Consider the following 22,380-nt stretch of genomic DNA (forward strand, 5'->3'; position numbering starts at 1 on the left):
ACAACTTTACCTTGGTCTTCACTTCTTGCTTACACAGGATGTGATGGTAAGCCAGAGTAAGAGGTCAGGACCATTCCAGTTCTTTCCTAGGCCTACACACAGCCTTGAATATGCACACATCCTTCTAGATGCTTGGGAATATATGGGAGCCTTTCAAAGTCATCTGTGGATATTTTATTCCCTAGATCTTCCTTTAAAGTTTGTTACCAAGCTCTTTTGTCTGTTGTTAAACAGATGTCAGTGATTGTCTGCAACAAACTCCTTAGTAATAGTGCTTTTCCTCTGAGCTAGCCAGAATCAGGTCAAATAACAAGCAAATCCTTCAAATCAAGCTTTCTCAGGAAGGTGTAAGACAAGTCAAATAATGATAATGCTTTGGATTGGAACTTTAAAAAAAAACAGATTTATTATTTTTTATTTTAAAGGCAGAGTGACAGAAAGAGAGATCTTCTGTTCACTGGTTCAACTGAATGGTTGGCAATGGCCAGGGTTGGGCCAAGCTGAAGCCAGGAGCCTAGAACTTCATCCTGGTCTCCTGTACGGGTGTTAGGGGCCCAAGCAACTGGGCATTCATCTGCTCCCTTCCCAAGTGCATGAGTGAGAAGCTGGATCAGAATCTGAGCAGCCAGGACTCAAACCCTCTGATATAGGATGCCAGTGTCAAACAGCAGATTAACCTCTGCTGCCACACACGAGCCCTGCTTATTTATGTTTTTAAACATTAAGTGGTATGGTGTTTTCCCCTCTCTTCACTATCAGTTGGCTTCATTAATAGAAAACAGGATGATAATTATTTTGCTTTTTTATTTAACATTCTGATTCTAGTTTGCATGTGTTATCAGCTCTTTCTTACTGTATTATATCTTTGGGCTGCTGTTAATATAAGTAAATAAATAAATGTCTTTATTTACTCACCAGTTTATAATATTTGTCCTTGTTCAGGTGATGCAAATGAAGCTTCACATAGTTGCTTTGATTGCCCAGAAGGGAAATTTTTCTAAAACTTCAGCTCAGATTGTATTAGATGGCCTTGTAGACAAGATTGGAGATGTGAAATGTGGGAACAATGCAAAAGAAGCTATGACAGCAATAGCTGAGGCTTGTATGTTGCCATGGACAGCTGAACAGGTTAGTGACACAGAGCTCTCTTTCCCTAAGCTTTTCCAATTTTTCTACAAATTTTTTATTTAAACTTGGTAGATTAGTTTGTGAATAAAACCATTCTCGAGTAAAACTGATTTCTTTGGTGGTATTTTTGGTTTGTGTTTGTTTTTTCCCCAATTTTATTTGAAAGGCAGAGGCAGATGGAGAGTGCTCTCCCACTGTGGTTCACTCTCCAAATGCCTACAGTAGCCAGGCCTGAGCCAGGCTAAAACCAGGAGCCTGGAACTCAACCCAGATCTCCCATGTTGGTGGTAAGGTCCCAAATAGTCCTAAGCTTTCATCTCCTCCTCCCAGGGTATACATTAGTAGGTAGCTGAAACAGAAGTGAAGGAGCCAGGGCCCAGACCAGGCACTCCAACATGGGATGCAGGTGTCCCAAGCAGCATCTTAACCACTGTGCCGAACACCTGCCCCAAGACCATTTTTTATATTGCATTTTTTACCTTTAATAATATACTATTTCCTGATAATGAAAATTTATCTTAGTCAAGAATATTCTGTAGAAAATGACAGCAATTTCTTTCTAAGACAATATTTTTTTAAAGATTTTATTTATTTATTTGAGAGAGTTACAGACAGTGAGAGGGAGTGACAGAAAGAAAAGTCTTCCTTCTGTTGGTTCGCTCCCCAAATGGCCGCAACAGCCGGAGCTGCGCCGATCTGAAGACAGGAGCCAGGAGCTTCCTGCGGGTCTCCCACACGAGTGTAGGGGCCCAAGGACTAGGACCATCTTCTACTGCTATCCCAGGCCATAGCAGAGAGCTGGATTGGAAATGGAGCATCCGGGACTAGAACCATATGGGATGCTGGCACCACAGGCAGAGGATTAACCTACTGTGCCATGGCGCAGGCCCCTTCCTAAGACATTATAATCCAAATTGATCACTAATGATAAGTTTTAACAGTCCAGTATGCTTTTATTATTATTATTTCACTTTATGTATGTTAAATCTTTCAAGACATTCTTAGAGTTGTTTTAGCGTTGGAAAATCATGTTCAACTCATATCTTCCTTAATGGCATGCTGTTTTTCTGTAAGAAATATGAGAGAAAACACTGATAAGTTGTTTTTTTCCCCATGCCAGGTTATGTCAATGGCTTTTTCACAGAAGAATCCCAAGAATCAGTCAGAAACTCTGAATTGGCTGTCAAATGCAATAAAAGAATTTGGTTTTTCTGGGTAAGTCAGGATGAAACCAAGTGGAAAATAATCAGATGTTTCTAATTGTGATTGTATTTGTCATGCTCTCTTCTGCTTATGTCTGAAGAGCTAGAACTGTGTTGTCTAACCTGTATAAAAGGAAGCAGCCTTTGCTCTCAAAAGTCTGTGCCGGCATGTGTTTCTGCATTTTAATATCTGCTAAGCAAGTGCTCTGCATTAACTTTCCTCAATTATTAATAGTTGTCCCACAGAAAAGCCAGTTCCAAAGATTTCTAGTCAGATACATTTGGGAATTACTATAAATAATCACATTTGTAGAGACCCACAGTACATTTTGGGGAATTAAATGCTCTCAGAAGCAATACAGGAGCTTACCTAACTTTGTTGTACTACTATTTCTCGAACAAATTTGCACATAGAAGACAATTGCTTATTTTATGCATTAAAATTTTACAGAGCTTAGCTTATGTTAGTCTCTCTCTCTTTTCAAACAATTTATTGGAAAGGCAGAGTTACAGAGAAGTGAAGAGACAGAGATCTTGCCATCTAATGGTTCACTCCCCAAATGACTGAAACAGCCAGAGCTGGGCCAGTCTGAAGCCAGGAGCTTCTTCTGGGTCTCCCACTTGGGTGTAGGGGCCCAGGGACTTTGGCCATCCTCCCCCGCTTTCCCAGGCACATTAGCAGGCAGCTGGATCGGAAGTGGAGCAGCAGGAACTGAAACCAGCACCCATATGGGATGCTGGCACTGCAGGCAGCTGCTTTACCCACTATGCCACAGCACTGGCCCCGAGCTTTCATTATTCAAAGCACTTTTCAAATACTAATTCTTTTGATTTAAACCTTATAAAAACCATATGAAGTATTATTTTATTCCCATTTATTTTATTTTTTTGACAGGTAGAGTTATAGACAGTGAGAGAGAGAGAGAGAGACAGAGAGAAAGGTCTTCCTTCCGTTGGTTCACCACCCAAATGGCCGCCACGACTGGAGCTGCGCCTATCCGTAGCCAGGAGCCAGGTGCTATCTCCTGGTCTCCCACATGGGTGCAGGAGCCCAAGCACTTGGGCCATCCTCCGCTGCCCTTCCGGGCCACAGCAGAGAGCTGGACTGGAAGAGGAGCAACCGGGACTAGAACCCGGCGCCCATATGGGTTGCTGGCGCCACAGGTAGAGGATTAGCCAAGTGAGCCACGGTGCCAGCCCTATCCCACTTTTATAGATGAGCAAACTAATGCACAGAAAGCTGAAGTAATCTGCCAATATCATAGGTAGGAAAATGGCAGAGCCCAGATTTAAATCCATCACTTCTGATTTCAAGAGAAAATACTAACTTGCTGAGTATCTTGCTGTTCTCTGTGACATGCTTTTTTTTTTTTTTTTTTTTTTTTTTTTTGAGAGTTACACAGCGAGAGGAGAGGTGGGGGTTTGGGGGTCTCCCATCAGCTGGTTCACTCCCCAATTGGCTGCAACGGCCGGAGCTATGCTGATCCAAAGCCAGGAGCCAGGAGCTTCTTCCAGGTCTGCCACGCGGGTGCAGGGGCCCAAGGACTTGGGCCATCTTCTACTGCTTTCCCAGGCCATAGCAGACAGCTGGATGGGAAGTGGAGCAGCCAGGTCTCAATCCGGCGCTCATATGGGATGCCAGCGCTTCAGGCTAGGGCGTTAATCTGCGCCACCATGTTGGCCCTGCCATACTACTTTTTACAACAGACATCTTAATAGCGTTCAAAACAGTGTTCTGATTCTACTGATTAAAGAAGAAACTACTCTAGAAGTTATCATTAAAGCAAAGATGTGTTATGTCAATATCTGTGGTGTCCTTCCTTAGTTGAAGGTATTGTCATAATTTCTTCTTAATTGCATAATTTTTTATGAAATTTAATCTCTTGACATGTCACATGAACTCTGTGTATTTTCTTTTTTTATTCACTTATTCAACAACTCTGGGACCCCCAGCTGGTTTTATCCAAGTTCGTTTCTCCAAATGAGAGAAAAATTCAAATAAGAGAGAAAGATTAAATTCAAGAATGGAAGAAGGATTTATTTAAAAAGATAGATAATCGCTTCTTGGCCTTTTGGCTAAGATCAAGTATAGTATCTGTTCTTACCAGTTTAATTCACACATTCAGACGTGAATCTGGGCAGCCTCATGAGGAGAATTGCACCAAACACCAGTTTGGTTGTCTGCTTTCTTGGGTAGGGCGTGGTATCCTACCTGAATACACAAATGGAGTAGAATTTGGGCAGGACTCAGTGCATGTGGTGATCTCTGGGAAAATTTTCATGGACCTCAGCATTCACATGGGACTCCACATACACGTTCATCCTGGCGTCTTCACGGAGGAGTCCAGGTGCATCATGGGAATGTGGGTGTGCTGAGTTGGCTTATAAGGGTGTGAAATTAGAATCGCAAGGCTGTGCCAAGGAAACTGCTGCAAACCTCTCAGGCCCATTGTCCCACACTAATTCCCTGCCCAGTCCTGAAAAACTGGCTTTTCAGCAGAGGCTAGGACATGAATATACTGGGATAATCTGGAAGAAGAGCATTGTAGACCAAGTGAACAGCAACTACAAAAGCCCTATGACAAGAGCATGTGTGCTGTATTTTTAAATGGCAAAGAGTACTTGCTCTTCAGGAGGTAGCCATTTGAAATGTGAGCGGGTACAAAGTGGTAAGAGGTGAGATAAGATCAGAGAAATGACAGGGCTGGGTCTTGTACAACTTCAACATTTTGAGTAAGTTGGGAAAGCATTAAAGGATTTTTAAGCAGAATAGCAGGATCATTCCGACTATAGTCAGAGGTAACAGTGAGAATTTAAGACAGGGAAACTAATTAGTAGGTTGTTGGAATAATCCTGCCAAGAAATTAAAGTGGCATGGACATAGATTTTAGAATTGGAAGTGTTACGAATCATAACTATATTTTGAAAGTGGGAATGAACAGCATATTGGGTATGAGAGAAACAAATCAAGGATGACTTTGAGGAGTCAAGGATGGACTGTTCAACTGGATGAATAACTGCTATTAACTGAGGTAGAAAAGACAAAGTTTGGAGGTGAAGGTGTGAACACTCAGGAATTTGTGGGTCTTTTTTTTAAGATTTCTATTTATTTTAAAGTTAGAAAGAGAGAAAGATCTTCCACACACTGCTTTATTCCCCAAATGGCTGCAACAGCTGGGACTGGTCTAGGCCAAAGCCAGGAGCCCAGAACTCTATCTGGGTCTTGGTGGCAGGGACCCAAGCACTTAGGCCGTCTTCCACTGCCTTCCTAAGTGTATTAGGGAGCTAGATCAGGAGCAGAGCAACTGGAACTGGAACTGGCACCCTCATTTGGGATGCCAGCTTTGCAAGCAGTGACTTAATTCATTATACCACAACACTGGCCCCAGGAGTTAGTAGGATGTCTGCCAGACATACAAAATAAAAATGTCACCAAGGCAGTTGTGGATATGAATCTGGAATTCATACCTGAGTTTGGGAATCTTAATTAAGCATAATAGGGGTAATCCGCATATAAATAATATCTTAAGCTCCCTTTAACATACCTGTAGAAAGAGAATAGGTGAGAACTCTTTGAAGGGGCCATCTCTGTGGCATAGCAGGTAAAGCCACTTGCCTGCAGTGCCAGCATCCCAAATGAGCGCCAGTTCAAGTCCTAGCTGCTCTACTTCCTATCCAACTCTCTGCTATGGCCTGGGAAATCTGTAGAAGATGGCCCAAGTCCTTGGGCCCCTGCACCCGTGTGGGAGACCCAGAAGAAGCTCCTGGCTCCTGACTTCAGATCGGCACAGCTCCAACTGTTGTACGACCAATCTCTCCACCTCTGCCTCTGCCTCTGCCTCTCCTTCTCTTTCTGTGTAACTCTGTCTTTCAAATAAATAAATCTTTAAAAAAAAAAAAACAACTCTTTGAAAGGGAGCCACTTCTAGAGTTTGAATTGATAAGATTCTGTATAGAATATTTTATATTTTGAGGGTTTCCTTTGTTTTTAATTCTAAATGCTGTTTTTTATTCTAGGTTGAATGTGAAAGCTTTCATTAGCAATGTGAAGACAGCTCTTGCAGCAACAAATCCAGTGAGTACATACCAGCATATATAGGAACTCTATAGCCATATTTGTGATTCTGTTCTGATTTGGAAAGTTCTTTTTGTTCTGTCTGACAGGCTGTGAGGACTTCTGCCATCACCCTACTTGGTGTGATGTATCTGTATGTTGGGCCTTCTTTGAGAATGTTTTTTGAAGATGAGAAGCCTGCCCTCCTATCCCAGATAGATGCAGAATTTGAGAAGGTAAAGATTCTACAAATGATAGAATCATTGATGGACTTCAAAATCTAGTATTAGTTAAAATTAAACCTTAAAATCTTTGGACTAAAGAATAGATATGTACTTGCTTTTGTATGCATGAAATATTCCTGAAAGAATTCATAAGAAATTGATGACTTTGTGAGGAAGAAAACTGGTTAGCTATGGTATGGCATGTGAGACTTTACTCTTTTTATCAAAGGATACAAAAGTGTATCTGTGGAATTTCAAACCATGTGAATTGCCTGTTCAAAAGGCACATTAAATGCAAGTCAAAAAATATTTACAATAAAAAAGTAACTTTTACCCTCCTTGAATTTACTTCTTGCCTGAAATTGCTCAGTGTTAGCAGACTTACTCTGTATTATCCTGGACATACAAGTCAAAAGACAGCTTTATGATTGAGGAGTCAGAGCAATAGGTTTGTATAAAAATAACATTTGCCGGTCCTGCGCCACGGCTCAATAGGTTCTAGTCCCAGTGCTCCTCTTCCAGTCCAGCTCTCTGCTATGGCCCGGGAATCCAGTGGAGGATGGCCCAAGTGCTTGGGCCCTGCACCTGCATGGGAGACCAGGAGAAGCACCTGGCTCCTGGCTTCAGATCAGCGCAGTGCGCTGGCCGCAGCACGCCGGCCGTGGCGGCCATTGGAGGGTGAACCAACGGCAAAAGGAAGGCCTTTCTCTCTGTCTCTCTCTCTCTCACTGTCCACTCTGCCTGTCAAAATAATAATAATAATAATAATAATAATAATAATAATAACATTTGCCATCTAGTCTCAAAATTAGAATCCAGAAAGGAATTAAAATACCTACTATGTTAATAAGTGTTTGTGAAGGAATGAGAAAGTTTAGCACAGATAGATACCTTCTCTAATTTGTTTGCTCTCATGTCCTCCAAGTTCATTTGCCTTGCTCATTCATGTGCACAGATGCAGGGACAAAGCTTGCCAGCTCCGACTAGAGGGCTATCCAAACATAGCACAAGTGGTGCAGAGGAAGGAGAAGATGCAGATGAACCAGATGATGGAACCAATGATGTTGTTGATCTTTTGCCAAGGACGGAGATCAGGTGGGTTTCAGTCTAATGTGGTTTATTTGATTCATTGTACTAACTTCTTAATGGTACCTTCTTTTTTAATTCCATAAAGGGAAGATGTATCAGTATTCCTTTATGAGTCTGTAATTAAAGGTTTTGTCTTCTGTTTTTCAGTGATAAAATCACTTCAGAGTTGGTGTCTAAAATTGGTGACAAGAATTGGAAGATCAGGAAAGAAGGCCTAGATGAAGTGGCAGGTATTATCAATGAAGCAAAATTTATCCAACCAAATATAGGTGAACTTCCAACTGCCTTGAAGGGTCGACTCAATGATTCTAATAAAATCTTGGTAAGTAGAGCAGATGTTTGTTCTTCTTTTTCCTCCCCACCCCCTGCTGCAGAAATTTCATTTTCAATGCAGCCTTCTCTAGCAAAAAAAAAGTGATCACTGTAATTTGTTGTGAACTAGAAATAGCTCCTTTATTTCTTGTGTGTCTCAATATATTGGTAGAGAGCAGATTTGTTAATTTTCATGGATCTCAAAATTTGCTTTTTATACGAATCCAGTATTAAATGTTTTTTATAAAACTATTTGCAATATATATAAATTGCTTGATTTCTGACTTTTAGATTTGGATTTTTATATCGGGATTTTCTTAAAATAGGATTTGCCTTACTTTAAAATTATAGAGAAACGTAATCTTTTATCTAAAATTCTAATAATCCAGTTTTATGAAGTGACGATAAAAGGTGCGACCACTGCCTAAAAATTATTCATAAGCTAATTAAAATAGTGTCACTGTCACAACAAGCTAACTTGCCAGTCTCTTTAGGTAGGCTAGAAATCTCCTACTGTATTGACCATATAGCAATATACTTAGAAAACTTTGAGCACTGGGGCCGGTGCTGTGGCGCAGTGGGTTAACGCCCTGGCCTGAGGCGCCAACATCCCATATGGGCACCGGTTCTAGTCCCGGCTGCTCCACTTCTGATCCAGCTCCCTACTGTGGCCTGGGATAGCAGTAGCGGATGGCCCGAGTCCTTGGGCCCCTGCACCTACATGGGAGAGCCGGAAGAGGCTCCTGGCTCCTGGCTTCTGATCGGCACAGTCCCGGCTGTTGCGACCAATTGGGGAGTGGACCAGCAGATGGAAGACCTCTCTCTCTCTCTCTCTCTCTGCCTCTCCTCTCTCTGTGTAACTCTGACTCTCAAGTAAAAAATAAATAAATCTTAAAAAAGAAAACTTTGAGTACATCTTGCTTGTGGTTTGAACATAACATGTTGGCTCTTTCCACTCAGGTGCAACAGACATTGAATATCCTCCAGCAGTTGGCAGTGGCCATGGGCCCAAACATCAAGCAGCATGTAAAGAACTTAGGCATTCCTATCATCACAGTCCTTGGGGACAGCAAGGTAAACCTAACTCTTCAACACAGCTCCCTTCTGGAATAGGCCAACCATATTCTGGGGCTAAGGATAACCCTCTTTCTTAGAGTACATGTGAAGCCTTTATAAACTTGATAAGGATCTTCTGGGGTCTTAAAACAAAGAATTCTATTCTTTAGCAGATATTCATGAACATTGTAATTTAGAGTTTTATAGTTTTATTTTACTAGTGTTTTAGTACATCTCTAGAACTAGTTTCTGTTTTAGAAAAGGTGGCTTCAAGAATGTTCATATGGACCTCCATTGTTGTTGTTCATAAATTGACCAGCTTTTCACCTGCTACCTCCAAGCTATAGTTGTTATTTGTCTGTTTCTCTTCTCCATTCAGAACAATGTTCGAGCTGCTGCCCTAGCGACTGTGAATGCTTGGGCAGAACAGACAGGCATGAAGGAATGGTTGGAGGGAGAAGATCTTTCTGAAGAGCTCAAAAAGGAGAATCCTTTCTTGAGGCAAGAGGTTAGTGCCATAAGTTGATCATTTACTCATGTATTTCACTTCCATATGGACTTGGACCTGCATAATAAACATTTATGTTTATACTGAGTTTCATTATAAAACAGTTAACAAAATGAAAGCATATTCCTGGAGCTTTTGTATTCATGTGTCTTTTTTTCCCTTTCACATGATTCTTTAATAATAAAACTTTTTAAAGGACTAGCCTTTAAATTGTCCCTTCTTGAACTTAAGTGGCAAAATTGGAGGATGATCTGATTGATTCAGAATATAAAAATAGAATTCAACATCAAAAATCCAACAATCCATCGTAGCAAAAGGATAAAGGAAAAAAGCCATATGATCAAAGCAATTGATGCAAAGAAAGCATTTAACAAAAATTTAACACCCATATCAGAAAGTTGATAATAGAATGAAAGCAGCTCACCTTAATAATCTGCAAGAAACCTCTACTTAATGATTAAAGACTGATTGCCGAAATTTCCTCTTAGATCTGGAACAAGGCAATGATATAGATTCTCACTATAGTTTTAATTCTACACAATAAGACAAGAAAAATATAAGTCATATTGATTGGAAAAAGAATAAACAGGGTTGTCTCTAATTGTAGATAACAAGACTACCTATACAGAAAGTCCTAAGAAATCTACAGGTAGACTCCTAAAACTAATCAGTGAGTTCAGGAAGATACAATCACACAAAAAGCATTCATATTATATTACAGTGAATGTGAAAAAACCAAAATTTGAAACACAATAGTACTTATAGTTGCTGTAGATGAAATGAAATCCTTAGGCATTTATATATACTTGACAAAACCAAGACAGAATGTAGTTCTGAAAATTGGAGTATGCTGATGGAAGAATTAAAAGAAGACCCTAAGTAAGTGCAGGGACATGCTGTGCTTGCCGATTGGATGACTCGATATAGTAGAGATATCAGTTCTCACCATATTGATCTATAGATAAAATTCCTATAAATTTCAGCAAGGTTTTTTACAAATAAACACAAGTTTATTCTAAAATTTATATGGGAAAGTATCCCCTAGAATAGCTAAAATAGTCTTGATAAAGAAGTAAAAACTGAGAGGACTCACTCCACCATATACAAAGGCACTGTAACCAAATGCCAATAAAACCAAGATACTGTGATAATGGGGACAAGAAGACAAGAGTAGAGATAGACATAAAGATCAGTGGGACAGAAGAGAAAACACAGATATAGGCCCACACTAATAAAATCAACTAACTTCTTGACAAAATTGCATTAATTCCATGGAGGAAGGAGTAACGTTTCATAAAATGACTCTGAGTGATTGGACATCCCTAGACAAAAAAATGACCAAAAAAGTTAAGGTAAACATTATATCTTACACAAAAATTAACTGAAAACAACAATGTACTTAAACATAAAAGTATGAAAACTTTTAAAAGATAATATAGAAAATCCTTAAGATTGGCAAGGAATTTTTAGACTGAAACCGCAAGCCAAAAAGAAAAATTGATAGTACAGAGTTTAAGTCCCACCTCCACTTCTGATGCAGCTTCCTGTTAACTCATACCATAGGAGGCAGAATATGATAGCTCAAGTACCTGGGTCCCTGCCACACACATTGGGAGACCTGGATGGAGTTCCTAGCTCCTGGCTTCAGCCTGGCCCAGCCTTGGCTATTGTGGGAATTTGGGAATAAAACTACAGATTGGAAATCTCTGTGGCCCTCTCTATTGTTCTGCCTTTCAAATTAAAACATACACACATACGTACAAACTATACATGCAGTTAACATATGATCTGTCAATTTTGTGTTGAGCATATATTCCAGAAAAGATGAAAATTAATGTCCACAAATAAATCTATACAAAAATGTTCATAACAGCTTAATTTATAATAGCTAAAAATGGGGATATAGCTCAGGGGTAGAGAATTTGACTGCGTATTGGCCAAAAACCAGAAACAGCTCAGATAAACTTCAACAAGTAATTAAACAAATTTATACATCCTTACATGGAAATACTATTTAATAGTAAGGAACAAGTTGTTGATATTTGCAACAATTTGGAATCATGCTGCATGATAAAAGTTTCATATGGTTACATATTGTGTGATTCCATTTATATCAGTATTTAAGATGAAATGAAGTACAGATTAGAAATTGCCAGGTTTTAAGGAATTGGAAAAGGAAGAGCATTATAAAAGTGATTATAAAAGAGCAACACGAGGAATCCTTATGATGGAACTGTTCAAAATCTTGACTGTGGGGGAAAGTGTACTAAGATACACATGATAAGGTAAACTAAATGCATATATATAAATGAATGCAAGTAAAACTGAAGAAACAGAAGTAAAATCAGTGGTTTCTATCAATGTCAGGATCCTGGCTGTTATATTGTAGTATAGTTTTGTAGAGTGCCAGTGATAGAAGAAACTGGGTAAAAGATGCATGGCATCTTTTTTTTTTTTTTTTTTTTTTTCAAAGTGTTATTTATTTGAGAGTTACAGAGAGAAAGGAAGAGACAGAGAGAGAGGTCTTCCACCCACTGGTTCATTCCCCAGATGGCCACAACGGCTGGAGCTGGGCTGATCTGAAGCCAGGAACCAGGAGCTTCTTCTAGGTCTCCCATGTGCAGGGGTGCAGGGGTGCAGGGGTCCAAGCCCTTGGGTCATCTTCTACTGCTTTTCCAGGCCATAGGCGGAGAGCTGGATCAGAAGAGGAGCAGCTAGGACACTAACCGGTGACTATATGGGATGCTGGCACCATAAGGCGGAGCCTTAGCCTACTATGCCAGAGCACCGGCCCCTATATTCTTATAACTGCAATGAATCTCAATTATTAATAAAATTTCAGTTAAATCAAATATGAAATATTTTAGAATTGTAGGAAAAAACTCAGTGTAAGACAGAAAATAGAAATCCTGATGGAATTTGGCACCTTCTGATCAAATGATTGTTTTCAGTCTTCTACAACTAAATATTTCTTAGAATATGAAAAGCAGTTAAGTAACAGTTATTCATCTTTAAAAAGCCTTAAGAACTCCCAAGTATTTGTGCTTTGTAATTAACACCTACATATGGCTCAAAGAACATGTTCTTAAGGATAATTGTCATCATTGCATATATTATTTATATGTAGCATAGTTCTTGAGCGATGAAAAGTACTTATTTCATATTGGAAATCATAAAATAAGAGCTAATTCACAGTGTTCAGGACTAATGAGACCATTGAGTCAAACCATAAATAATAACAGTTTTCCAATTGAAGTGTGTAACTTTATTTCTTTTGGCAGCTTCTGGGCTGGCTGGCTGAGAAACTGCCTACTCTTCGTTCCACCCCCACAGACCTTATCCTTTGTGTTCCTCAACTCTACTCCTGCCTAGAAGATCGAAATGGAGATGTGCGAAAGAAGGCCCAGGATGCTTTGCCATTCTTCATGATGCATTTAGGATATGAAAAAATGGCCAAGGCTACTGGGAAACTAAAGGTATTACTTCTTGTTGCTGCTGCTATTCCAAGCCATTAGAAAAATATTGAACAGGAATTTATGTAAGCAGAAGATCATATTACCTCCTATTGATACTGCTATGAGTATCAGTTTGAAATCCTAATGAGAGCAAAAATTAAATACCTAGCAGTGTAGAACTTATAAGAATCTACTGATTCCACAGGAGTGAAAACTGACCTTCTAGAACTGTAACTATTTTAGTGTGACATCATAATGTGTGTTACTTTACTTGTACCATTTGCTGCCTGTCTGCATTGGTATATCATAACTAAGAACATCGTTTATGTGACCTTTCATTTATGTTATATTGTCTCCCTAGCCAACTTCTAAAGATCAGGTATTGGCCATGCTAGAGAAAGCCAAAGCTAACATGCCAGCCAAACCTGCCGCACCTGGTAAAGCAACATCCAAACCAATGGGAGGGTCAGCTCCAGCCAAATTCCAGCCTGCATCAGGTAACTAGGGTTAAAGAAGAAACAGCCTGAGGTTAGCTCTGACACAGCATTCAGTGTTTCTTTTTTCATCACATTTCCTCACAGCCCAAGCCTCTCCCACTCCCACCACCACCTCTCTCACGCAATTATATCAGATCTGTGCTGCAAGTATGAAGACTAACTTGATCTCTTAAGTCCAAACAGGCATTTTGGTGTAACTCATTGAAATATCCCTTCCTCAAAGTGTTCCATCCTCTTTTTAAGGTGTCGTAACTTATATTCTGCCACTGTATATTGAAGTTAGAGGAACTGGGAACATGTAGCTTAATACACTTTGTTAATGGTTGTGGAAACCCAAAGAGATTAGGTCAGATAGCCAGTGCCTGAACCAGCATAGAATTCCACTTAGTTGCGAGTGTGTTTCCCTTCCATAGCAGTCAGCCATCTGCTAATCCCTTCTAAAATTTACTAATCTTCTTTTAGGAGAGATTCTTGATTTCTTCATTCTGATGTTAAACATCCATAATGGGGCCAGTGTTGTAATGCAGTGTTGTAAGCTGCCTACCACAATGCCAGCATCTCTTGAGCTCCCATTCAAGTTCTGGCTGCTCCACTTCCAATTCTGTGCTCTGCTAATGTCCCTGGGAGCTCTGTGGAAGATGAGCCAAATACTTGGACCCTTGCTGCCCATGCAGAAACCTGGATGGAGTTCCAGGCTCCTAGTGTCGACCTAGCTGTCCATTTGGGGAGTGAATCAGTCAATGGATGATTTCTCTCTGTCTTTCCTCTTTCTGTAATTCTGCTTTTCAAATAAATAAATAAATCTTAAAAGTCCATAATGTAAGCCGGTGCCACGGCTCACTAGGCTAATCCTCCGCCTGCTGCGCCGGCACCCCAAGGATGGTCCAAGTGCTTGGGCCCTGCACCCGCATGGGAGACCAGGAGGAATCACCTGGCTCCTGGCTTCAGGATCGGTGCAGTGCCAGTTGTAGCGGCCATTTTGGGGGGTGAACCAACAGAAGGAAGACCTTTCTCTCTGTCTCTCTCTCTCTCACTGTCTAACTCTGCCTGTCAAAAAAAAAAAAAAGTCCATAATGTATAACATATAACCACTTCATTTCCAGACTTCTTTCTTAAACAATATTCTTCTTTAGTGGAATAGAAACTATTGATATTACAAAGTTGGAAATTTTGCATGTGTAAAAGTCCATGGTATCAAAGTACATATTCAATTAAAAATTTTATCAGAATCCTATTTTATAGAAGATATTTAATATCAAAAGTCACAGTCCCTACCCTTGAAGTATCAGCCTGGCAAAAAGGCTTTTTTTAAAACTTACTTAGGGGTCGTGCTGTGGTGCAGCAGGTTAACGCCCTGGCATGAAGTGCCGGCATCCCATATGGGCACCTGTTTGAGACCCGGTTGGAAGAGAAAGATTAAGGAATAAAAATATGACTGAAAACACTTTGGAAATTGATACATATATGGCTAAAGGCTTTCTCATCATCTGTATATTTAACCACCCAGAGAATAGAGTGATGTTAGGTAAGAGTTCACATTTATAACACGTCCTTTTTTTCTTGAAGCGCCTGTTGAAGATGCTGTTTCCAACACTGTAGAACCCAAGCCTGATCCCAAAAAGGCCAAAGCTCCAGGAGTTTCCTCTAAAGTAAAGGTATGTTAGCTCTGCACACATAGATGTACATTTGCTTGTAGGTGTGTTTTGTACGCTGAGTCTTCCTACTAGGAAAGATCCTATTATATATGAAAGAATATCACCATTCTGGATAGTGTCAGATTATCAGGTTTCATCAAGTTTCTGCAGCTTATTTATAAAAATTCCCAAAAGAAACATCCTGCTCTCAAGAAATACTGTTTTAGTTCCTGTCACGCTTATCTCTGGGGAATATTTGCAGTAGTGAAAAGGGAAGGAAAGCATATAGGGATGGCAGAATAAATGCTTAATGCTGACTTGGATTTGAGCAAAGGAAGGTTATCAGCTTCCTTCAAATTTGACAGTTAAGTCATCCTACTAGAAGGTGTTCTGATTAGTCTGCAAGGAAATAACTTTTGTCCCTAAACCAGTGGGATTTATTTTGATGCGTTACCAATCCTGTCAATGTCTCAGACTGGTGTTCATATGGGATCCCAGTGTTGTATACCAGAACTGTGCTGCAAGTATGAAGACTAACTTGATCTCTTAAGTCCAAATAGGCATTTTGGTGTAACTCATTGAAATATCCCTTCCTCAAAGTGTTCCATCCTCTTTCTAAGGTGTCCACAACTTATTTTCTGGATAATTTAAAGAATTGTGTTCAAATGCTCAACTTTAAAAACCCCCTGAGTGATTTTTTAATTTAATTTGGGGAAGCACAGCAGATTGTCATAAGTTCTGAAATCAAGATTCTGAGTTGGTTGCTATATTCAGTGGAAAATTGTATAACTATATGATTAATAGTAACTCTAAATAGAGGAAACTATTTGATTAATTCTATGTAATTCAGGAAAACATAGAGGAGTAGGGACTTTTGTTAGCCAGTGCATGTGTTATTGCACCCCCATCAAAGGGTGGGCTCCCTTTACCTCATTGCATTCATTTTGGTGGATAATTATCTTCTAAACTATCCAATACATTGCTCTTTTCCTATCTTCCCTGTCCTCATTCCAAATTCTAACAAGTGCTTATTTTAGTGTTTTGATCACAAGTGCTCTGAAGTATTTTTGGCTACAAAAAATTTTCCAGTCTTTTGCAATATACAATGCAGTTTCACATAACTGATCTCATATTTGTTTTGACTGAATGACTTCAATGTTCCAACCAGAAAGAAATTCTAGCTAACTAGAAATGGTGAACTCTTGCAGCATTTGTAATAACCGTGATTCAATAATGAAATTCAAATTTTATTTCAAGGGTGCTGTTGTTCACATTTCCTTTCCTTCTGATAGAGATTCTAAGTCTTCAGCTATTTTTTAAAACTTAGTTACTTAAGTATTTTTGTTTCTAGCACCTTTCTCAAGAAACAGGTTCAAAAGGTATCCCATTGTACTGCTGTGAGGTACACTTAAATTTGGAGAGAAGCAGAAAAGCTTTCTCAGCTAAGTAATGCTAATATGTAAATGGTATTTGAAATGTCACTAATATGGAAAGTTACAGTGTTGAAAAAAGCTGGACTGGAAATGGAGCAGTCAGGCCTCGAACCGGTGCCCAATGAGATGCCAGCACCATAGGCTGCAGTTTAAGCTGCTGTGCCACAATGCCAACCCCCTGAATAAATCTTTAACAAGGAAAAGAAAGTAGTCTGTGATCCAGACTAATGCTATAAAATAGCAGCTTTTCCAGCTATATTGCATGCCAGTCCAAGAACTATCCAACAATTATTTAAGAATGACATTAGAAACATTTCTAGAAAAGCTGTATAAAAACATGATTAGATGCAAATTCTGTGACTGCTATTTCATGTGGCCTATGATGTAGAGGGTGGTAATTTCTAATGTGCCCTTTCAGTGGCAACAGTAGCATATTCCCCAGGAGAAATGATATAGCTAATCAGTATTCTCTGAATGGGATTGTAGAGTGCACAAGGAAAGAAAGTACCGAGCAAAACCAGCCTAAAGGAAGATGAAGACAAATCTGGGCCTATTTTTATTGTTGTTCCAAATGGAAAGGAGCAAAGGATGAAGGATGAAAAAGGATTGAAGGTAAGGAAGGGATACAGGTTTTCAAGAGTTTTTGCATGTTTTCATTTTGTTAAGCAAAGTTAATTTTGCTTTTTGAAAATCTTAATTGTGAAATATTTCATATTTATTATTGTGAAATATCTAGTAATTATCTGAATCTTTTGCTTATAAAAAGATTATTTTATGGAAGCATTAATTTCCTATTATAGAAACTACAGAATGGAACTATTTGCTTAATTTTTATCTAAATAAAAAAAAGTATTTAGTAGTTTTTGGTGTTTTATTTTTGTATTTTTTTAAATCAAAGAATGAAGATATCCATTGATTTTTTTTTTTTTAAATCAACTGAACATAAGTAATGGGCTGGCTTCTTTAATTTTTTTTTTTTAATAAAGGCTTTTATTTATTTGAAAGAGTCAGAGAGAGAGGGAGAGAAAGATCTATCTTCTGTCCACCAGTACACTCCCCAAATAGCCACAGTGGCTGGAGCTGGCCTGTTTCAAAGCCAGCAGTTTCTTCTGGGTCTCCCACAAGAGTGACAGGGGCCTAAGAGCTTGGTCATCTTCTGCTGATTTCCCAGGCACATTAGCAGGGAGCTGGATTGGAAATGGAGCAGCCAAGACTCAAACTGGTGTTCATATGGGATCCCAGTGTTGTAGGCAGCAGCTCTTACCCACTTCACCATGACACTGATCCCTAATCATTTGGTACATGGTGTCTTTTTTTTTTTTTTTTTTTAAGATTTATTTATTTATTTGAAAGAGTTAGAGAGAGAGAGGTCTTCCATCTGCTGGTTCACTCCCTAGATGACCGCAACAGCTGGAGCTTTGCCAATCCGAAGCCAGGAGCCAGGAGCTTCTTCCAGGTCTCTCACGTGGGTGCAGGGGCCCAAGGACTTGGACCATCTTCTACTGCTCTCCCAGGCCGTAGAAGAGAGCTGGATCAGAAGTAGAGCAGTCGGGACTTGATCTGGCACCCATATGGAATGCCGGCACCGCAGGCAGCGGCCTTACCCGCTACACCACAGCGCCGGCCCCTAAATAAGATTCTTTACCTCATTTCAATTGAACACATTATAACCTCTTTTTACTTTGTGTGTGCTGTTTTGTTTTTCAGGTGCTGAAGTGGAATTTTACTGCCCCTCGGGACGAATACATCGAGCAGCTAAAGACTCAGATGTCTAGTTGTGTGGCTAAATGGTTACAAGATGAGATGTTTCACTCAGACTTCCAGCATCATAACAAAGCCCTGGCCGTCATGGTTGATGTAAGTCTGTGTTAGATAAATATACACATCTCAGGCAAAACTGAAAATACTGAGCCTATGAAATAACAAGAAGTTTGCATGACTTGAAAAGGCTGTAGAATACACCATGTTCTCTGTTTTTACAGCTGTCTTAAATTATTTGATAGACTGTGTTTATATCTTTTAGTTCTTAATTGGAGACTTAAAAAAATCTTTTCTTTTTGCACTGCATTAAAATTTAAAGGTACTTTGCCTGATGGAACGTATGTTTTTATACACTCTTATTTGTGGGAGTTTTGTTTTGTTTTGAAGCACTTGGAGAGTGAAAAAGAAGGTGTCATTGGTTGCCTGGATCTCATCTTGAAATGGCTTACCCTACGGTTTTTTGACACCAATACAAGCGTCCTGATGAAAGCACTAGAATATTTAAAATTGCTCTTCACTCTGCTAAGTGAGGAGGAATATCATCTGACTGAGAATGAAGCCGCTTCCTTCATTCCCTATCTCATTCTCAAGGTAATTTGTTGTTCTCACTCCAGGGAACTGCTTAAACTTTCAGCTGACCTTACTTGTCCTAATACTCACCTTTCAAGATGTCGTAATGCCTAGGAGAGACCATTGCTACTCAGAAAAGGCTTCACTTAATCATTGTTTTTCTTGTTGGTTAGGTTGGAGAACCAAAGGATGTCATTCGTAAAGATGTTCGTGCCATCCTGAACCGGATGTGCCTTGTCTACCCAGCCAGCAAGATGTTCCCCTTCATCATGGAAGGAACCAAATCCAAAAACTCTAAGCAAAGAGCAGGTAAAGTAAACAATTTAAATTGAGACACAAATCCTTGCCACTGTGACCCCTGAAGAAATAGTTTGTAGATGAACAGGGACATCTCCTTGGTGTCTGTTTAATGGATTCCAACTTTCTGATTTAGACTGTGAGAGTGATGAGTTGCACACTGGTGGAGCCATAGTATCAGGTGATACAGGCACCACTCAGTACCACCCTGGTGACAAAATCAAGTGCACAGGGGCCATCTGACTCACAGGCATTCCTTTCTTTCAGGGACAGCACTTACTGTAACACCATTGTTTTGTTGCTTTGGCATTAAACACGAGAAAATTTTAGACTGAACCAGAATAAGATTTTAGTCCTTCATACAGGCCAAAGGAAATCTATCTAGCAAGGATAAACCTCTATGCCAAATGTGTGTTGAGTCTCATTAATCTAGCCTTTCTCCACCAACAGAGTGCCTGGAAGAGCTGGGGTGTCTGGTCGAGTCCTATGGCATGAATGTTTGCCAGCCAACCCCAGGAAAAGCCTTAAAGGAGATAGCTATTCACATAGGAGACCGTGACAATGCTGTACGCAATGCTGCCCTCAACACCATTGTAACTGTGTACAATGTACATGGGGATCAGGTGTTCAAACTGATTGGAAATGTGAGTGATTTTTCTTAGCATTTAGCATGTTGTGAAAAGAACTGCAAGATCTCTTAGGTGTCAGCTTTCCTGCCATCTCAACTGCAACTAAGATTTTAACCTCTGATAGCACACTCAGCCCAGCAGTGCATTGTAAAGTCCAGACAGAACTCTGGGGCGTCTTTGCCTGTTGTTGGACGTGGAGGCTGTGTTTACTGGACATGACATTTTCTTTTCCGGGCATTCTATTCATAGCAGTTTGCTTTAGATATGAATGCTATTTTTGAATCAAGAAATCTGAGCTAGTTTAGGGTTTAAATTCTGCCTGGCAATCTGCTCTGTAAATTTTTTTAAAGATTTATATATTATTTATTTGAAAGGCAGAGTTACAGAAAAGCAGAGGCAGAGAGAGAGATCTTCCACCCGCTGGTTCACTCCCCAGATGGCCACAATGGCCGGAGCTGTGCCGATCTGAAGCCAGGAGCCAGGATCCTCCTTGGAATCTCCCACGTGGGCTCAGGGGCCCAAGGACCTGGGCCATCCTCCGTTGCCTTCCCAGGCCATAACAGAGAGCTGGACTGCAAGTGGAGTAGCCGGAACTCAAACCGGCACCCATATGGGATGCTGGCACTGCAGGTGATGGCCTTCCCCGCTATGCCATAGCACCGGCCCCAGCTCTGTAATTTTTAATGTGTTTAATTTTCAGTTAGCAAGTACTCTTTTGTGCACTATGAATACTGGTGCCTATTAGAGCAAGACGATCTGGAGCACAGCAGACATTTGCCCTAGCGGTTAAGATTCTGGTTAAGACACCTGAATTTCGGGGGCCAGCATTGTGGCATGGATATATAGCAGCTACCTCTGATGCCAACATCCGTCTGGGTGCTGTTTCACACCCCATGCTCCACTTCTGATCCAGCTCCCTGTTAATGGCCTGGGAAAAGCAGGAGAAGATGGCCCAAATGTTTGGACCCCTGCCATCCACATGGGAAACCCAAATGAAGCTCCTGCTCCTGGCTTCCACCTGGCTCAACCCTGGCTTTTGCAGCTACTTGAGGGAGTGAACCAGTAGGTAGAAGATCTCTTTCTCTCTGTCTCTCCCTCTCTCTCTGTGACTCTGACTTTCAAATAAATAAATCTTAAAAAGAAAAAAAAAAGACATCTGAATTCCGAACCATAGTACTCATATTCAAAACCTGGCTCTAGCTCCAGTTCCTTCCTGCTTATGGAGACTCTGGGAGGAAGCAAAGTTGGCCCAAGTAATTGGATTCCTCCCACGTAGGAGACCTGGATTGAGTTAACAGCTTCCAGCTTTGTTAGAGCTCCCAGCTCTCCTGCTTGACCCTTTTGAGGACCTGAAGGGAGTGAATCGGTGAACTGAGGGCTGTCTCTCTCTGTCCTCCCTCCCCTTGTTTCTCTGTCCTTTAAATCAATAAATTAAAAAAATTTTTTTTTATTTGAACTGCAGCCGTAAGCTACTTTTCCTGGAACGTTAGTCTCTGCCTCTCTGGCTTCCTTTGAACCAGTCAATATTGTAGTTGTACCTCTATCCTTCACTCCACTTACCTCGAAATATCACCACATATTTACACTGTGCTTAAATATTTTTGTTTCTGTTATCTAATTGAATCCATGCTACTAGTAGCACAGTGAAGAAGATAAAGCAAATGGAAACTTTACAGGTGACCCAAAATGAAGTGTAATCATTCAGCTAGTTATTAATGACAAAACAAAAATGGGGAAGCCTCTTAATTTTTGACGCTTGATTTGTAGCTATTAATAGCTTTTCCTTTTATATCCTTTCATATGTTCTCTTGTTAATTTGGCTAAATAGGTGTTAACAGTAGTTTATTTTTAAATTTTAATTTATTTTCATTTGAAACTGTTTATTAAAAGGCAGAGAGACATCTGTTTAACACCCCACATACTTGCAACAAATGGGGCTGGGCTAGTCCAAAGCCAGAGGCCCAGAACCCAATCCAGGTCTTCCACATGGGTAGAAGGGACACCAGTACTTGAGTCACCATCTGCTGCTGCCCAGGGTGCACATTAGCAGGAAGCTGCACTCTGCAGCAGAGCCAGGACTCAAACTCAAGCACTCCCATATGGAATGTGGGTGCTCCAAGAGGGATCTCAACTGCTGTGCCAAATGTCCACCATAGTAGTTATTTTTAAGTGTCATCACTTAAGATACCTAACAGTAGATTCTGTTTGCTTCCATTTGAAAGTAGATACTAAATCTTGAACGCCCCCCCCCCCCCAGTTAGCTTTTTAATTCTCATGTTTTGATAGATGGATATGCTGATAAGTTAAATTTGGCCCCTTGCTTACAGCTTTCTGAAAAGGACATGAGCATGCTTGAGGAGAGGATTAAGCGGTCAGCAAAGAGGCCTTCTGCTGCTCCGATAAAACAGGTGGAAGAGAAGCCGCAGCGCACACAGAGCGTAAGCTCCAATGCCAACATGCTACGCAAGGGACCAGCTGAGGACATGTCTTCCAAACTCAAGTATGTAGCTGGTGAAAGTTGTCTGAAAGCT

At 40.3% G+C, this 22,380-nt stretch overlaps 1 protein-coding gene, 1 non-coding gene and 1 pseudogene across 4 annotated transcripts in view; all 3 read left to right on the forward strand.

Annotated features, from left to right (window-relative positions):
• CKAP5 (cytoskeleton associated protein 5) overlaps window positions 1-22,380 on the forward strand; it is a 113,019-nt gene that overhangs the window by 71,352 nt on the left and 19,287 nt on the right. For all 3 annotated transcript variants that reach the window (XM_089327065.1, XM_008270443.5, XM_002709083.5), the window contains 17 exons: window positions 943-1,128; window positions 2,249-2,343; window positions 6,348-6,405; window positions 6,495-6,620; window positions 7,564-7,703; window positions 7,845-8,019; window positions 8,970-9,083; window positions 9,445-9,573; window positions 12,855-13,049; window positions 13,390-13,525; window positions 15,092-15,180; window positions 17,079-17,204; window positions 18,300-18,449; window positions 18,741-18,944; window positions 19,097-19,232; window positions 19,671-19,864; window positions 22,177-22,349. In XM_089327065.1, the coding sequence (XP_089183191.1) occupies window positions 943-1,128; window positions 2,249-2,343; window positions 6,348-6,405; window positions 6,495-6,620; window positions 7,564-7,703; window positions 7,845-8,019; window positions 8,970-9,083; window positions 9,445-9,573; window positions 12,855-13,049; window positions 13,390-13,525; window positions 15,092-15,180; window positions 17,079-17,204; window positions 18,300-18,449; window positions 18,741-18,944; window positions 19,097-19,232; window positions 19,671-19,864; window positions 22,177-22,349 (2,426 nt within the window). The remainder of the gene's footprint in view (window positions 1-942; window positions 1,129-2,248; window positions 2,344-6,347; window positions 6,406-6,494; window positions 6,621-7,563; window positions 7,704-7,844; window positions 8,020-8,969; window positions 9,084-9,444; window positions 9,574-12,854; window positions 13,050-13,389; window positions 13,526-15,091; window positions 15,181-17,078; window positions 17,205-18,299; window positions 18,450-18,740; window positions 18,945-19,096; window positions 19,233-19,670; window positions 19,865-22,176; window positions 22,350-22,380) is intronic.
• LOC127485369 (U2 spliceosomal RNA) lies at window positions 4,387-4,497 on the forward strand (annotated as a pseudogene).
• Window positions 19,359-19,469, forward strand: LOC127485272 (small nucleolar RNA SNORD67). The gene has a single exon (XR_007912392.1). It is a non-coding gene; the product is annotated as a small nucleolar RNA SNORD67 (small nucleolar RNA).

The sequence above is a fragment of the Oryctolagus cuniculus genome, chromosome 1, assembly GCF_051225735.1.
Source record: "Oryctolagus cuniculus isolate XC-2025 breed Fujian yellow rabbit chromosome 1, ASM5122573v1, whole genome shotgun sequence".
Classification (NCBI taxonomy): Eukaryota; Metazoa; Chordata; class Mammalia; order Lagomorpha; family Leporidae; genus Oryctolagus; species Oryctolagus cuniculus.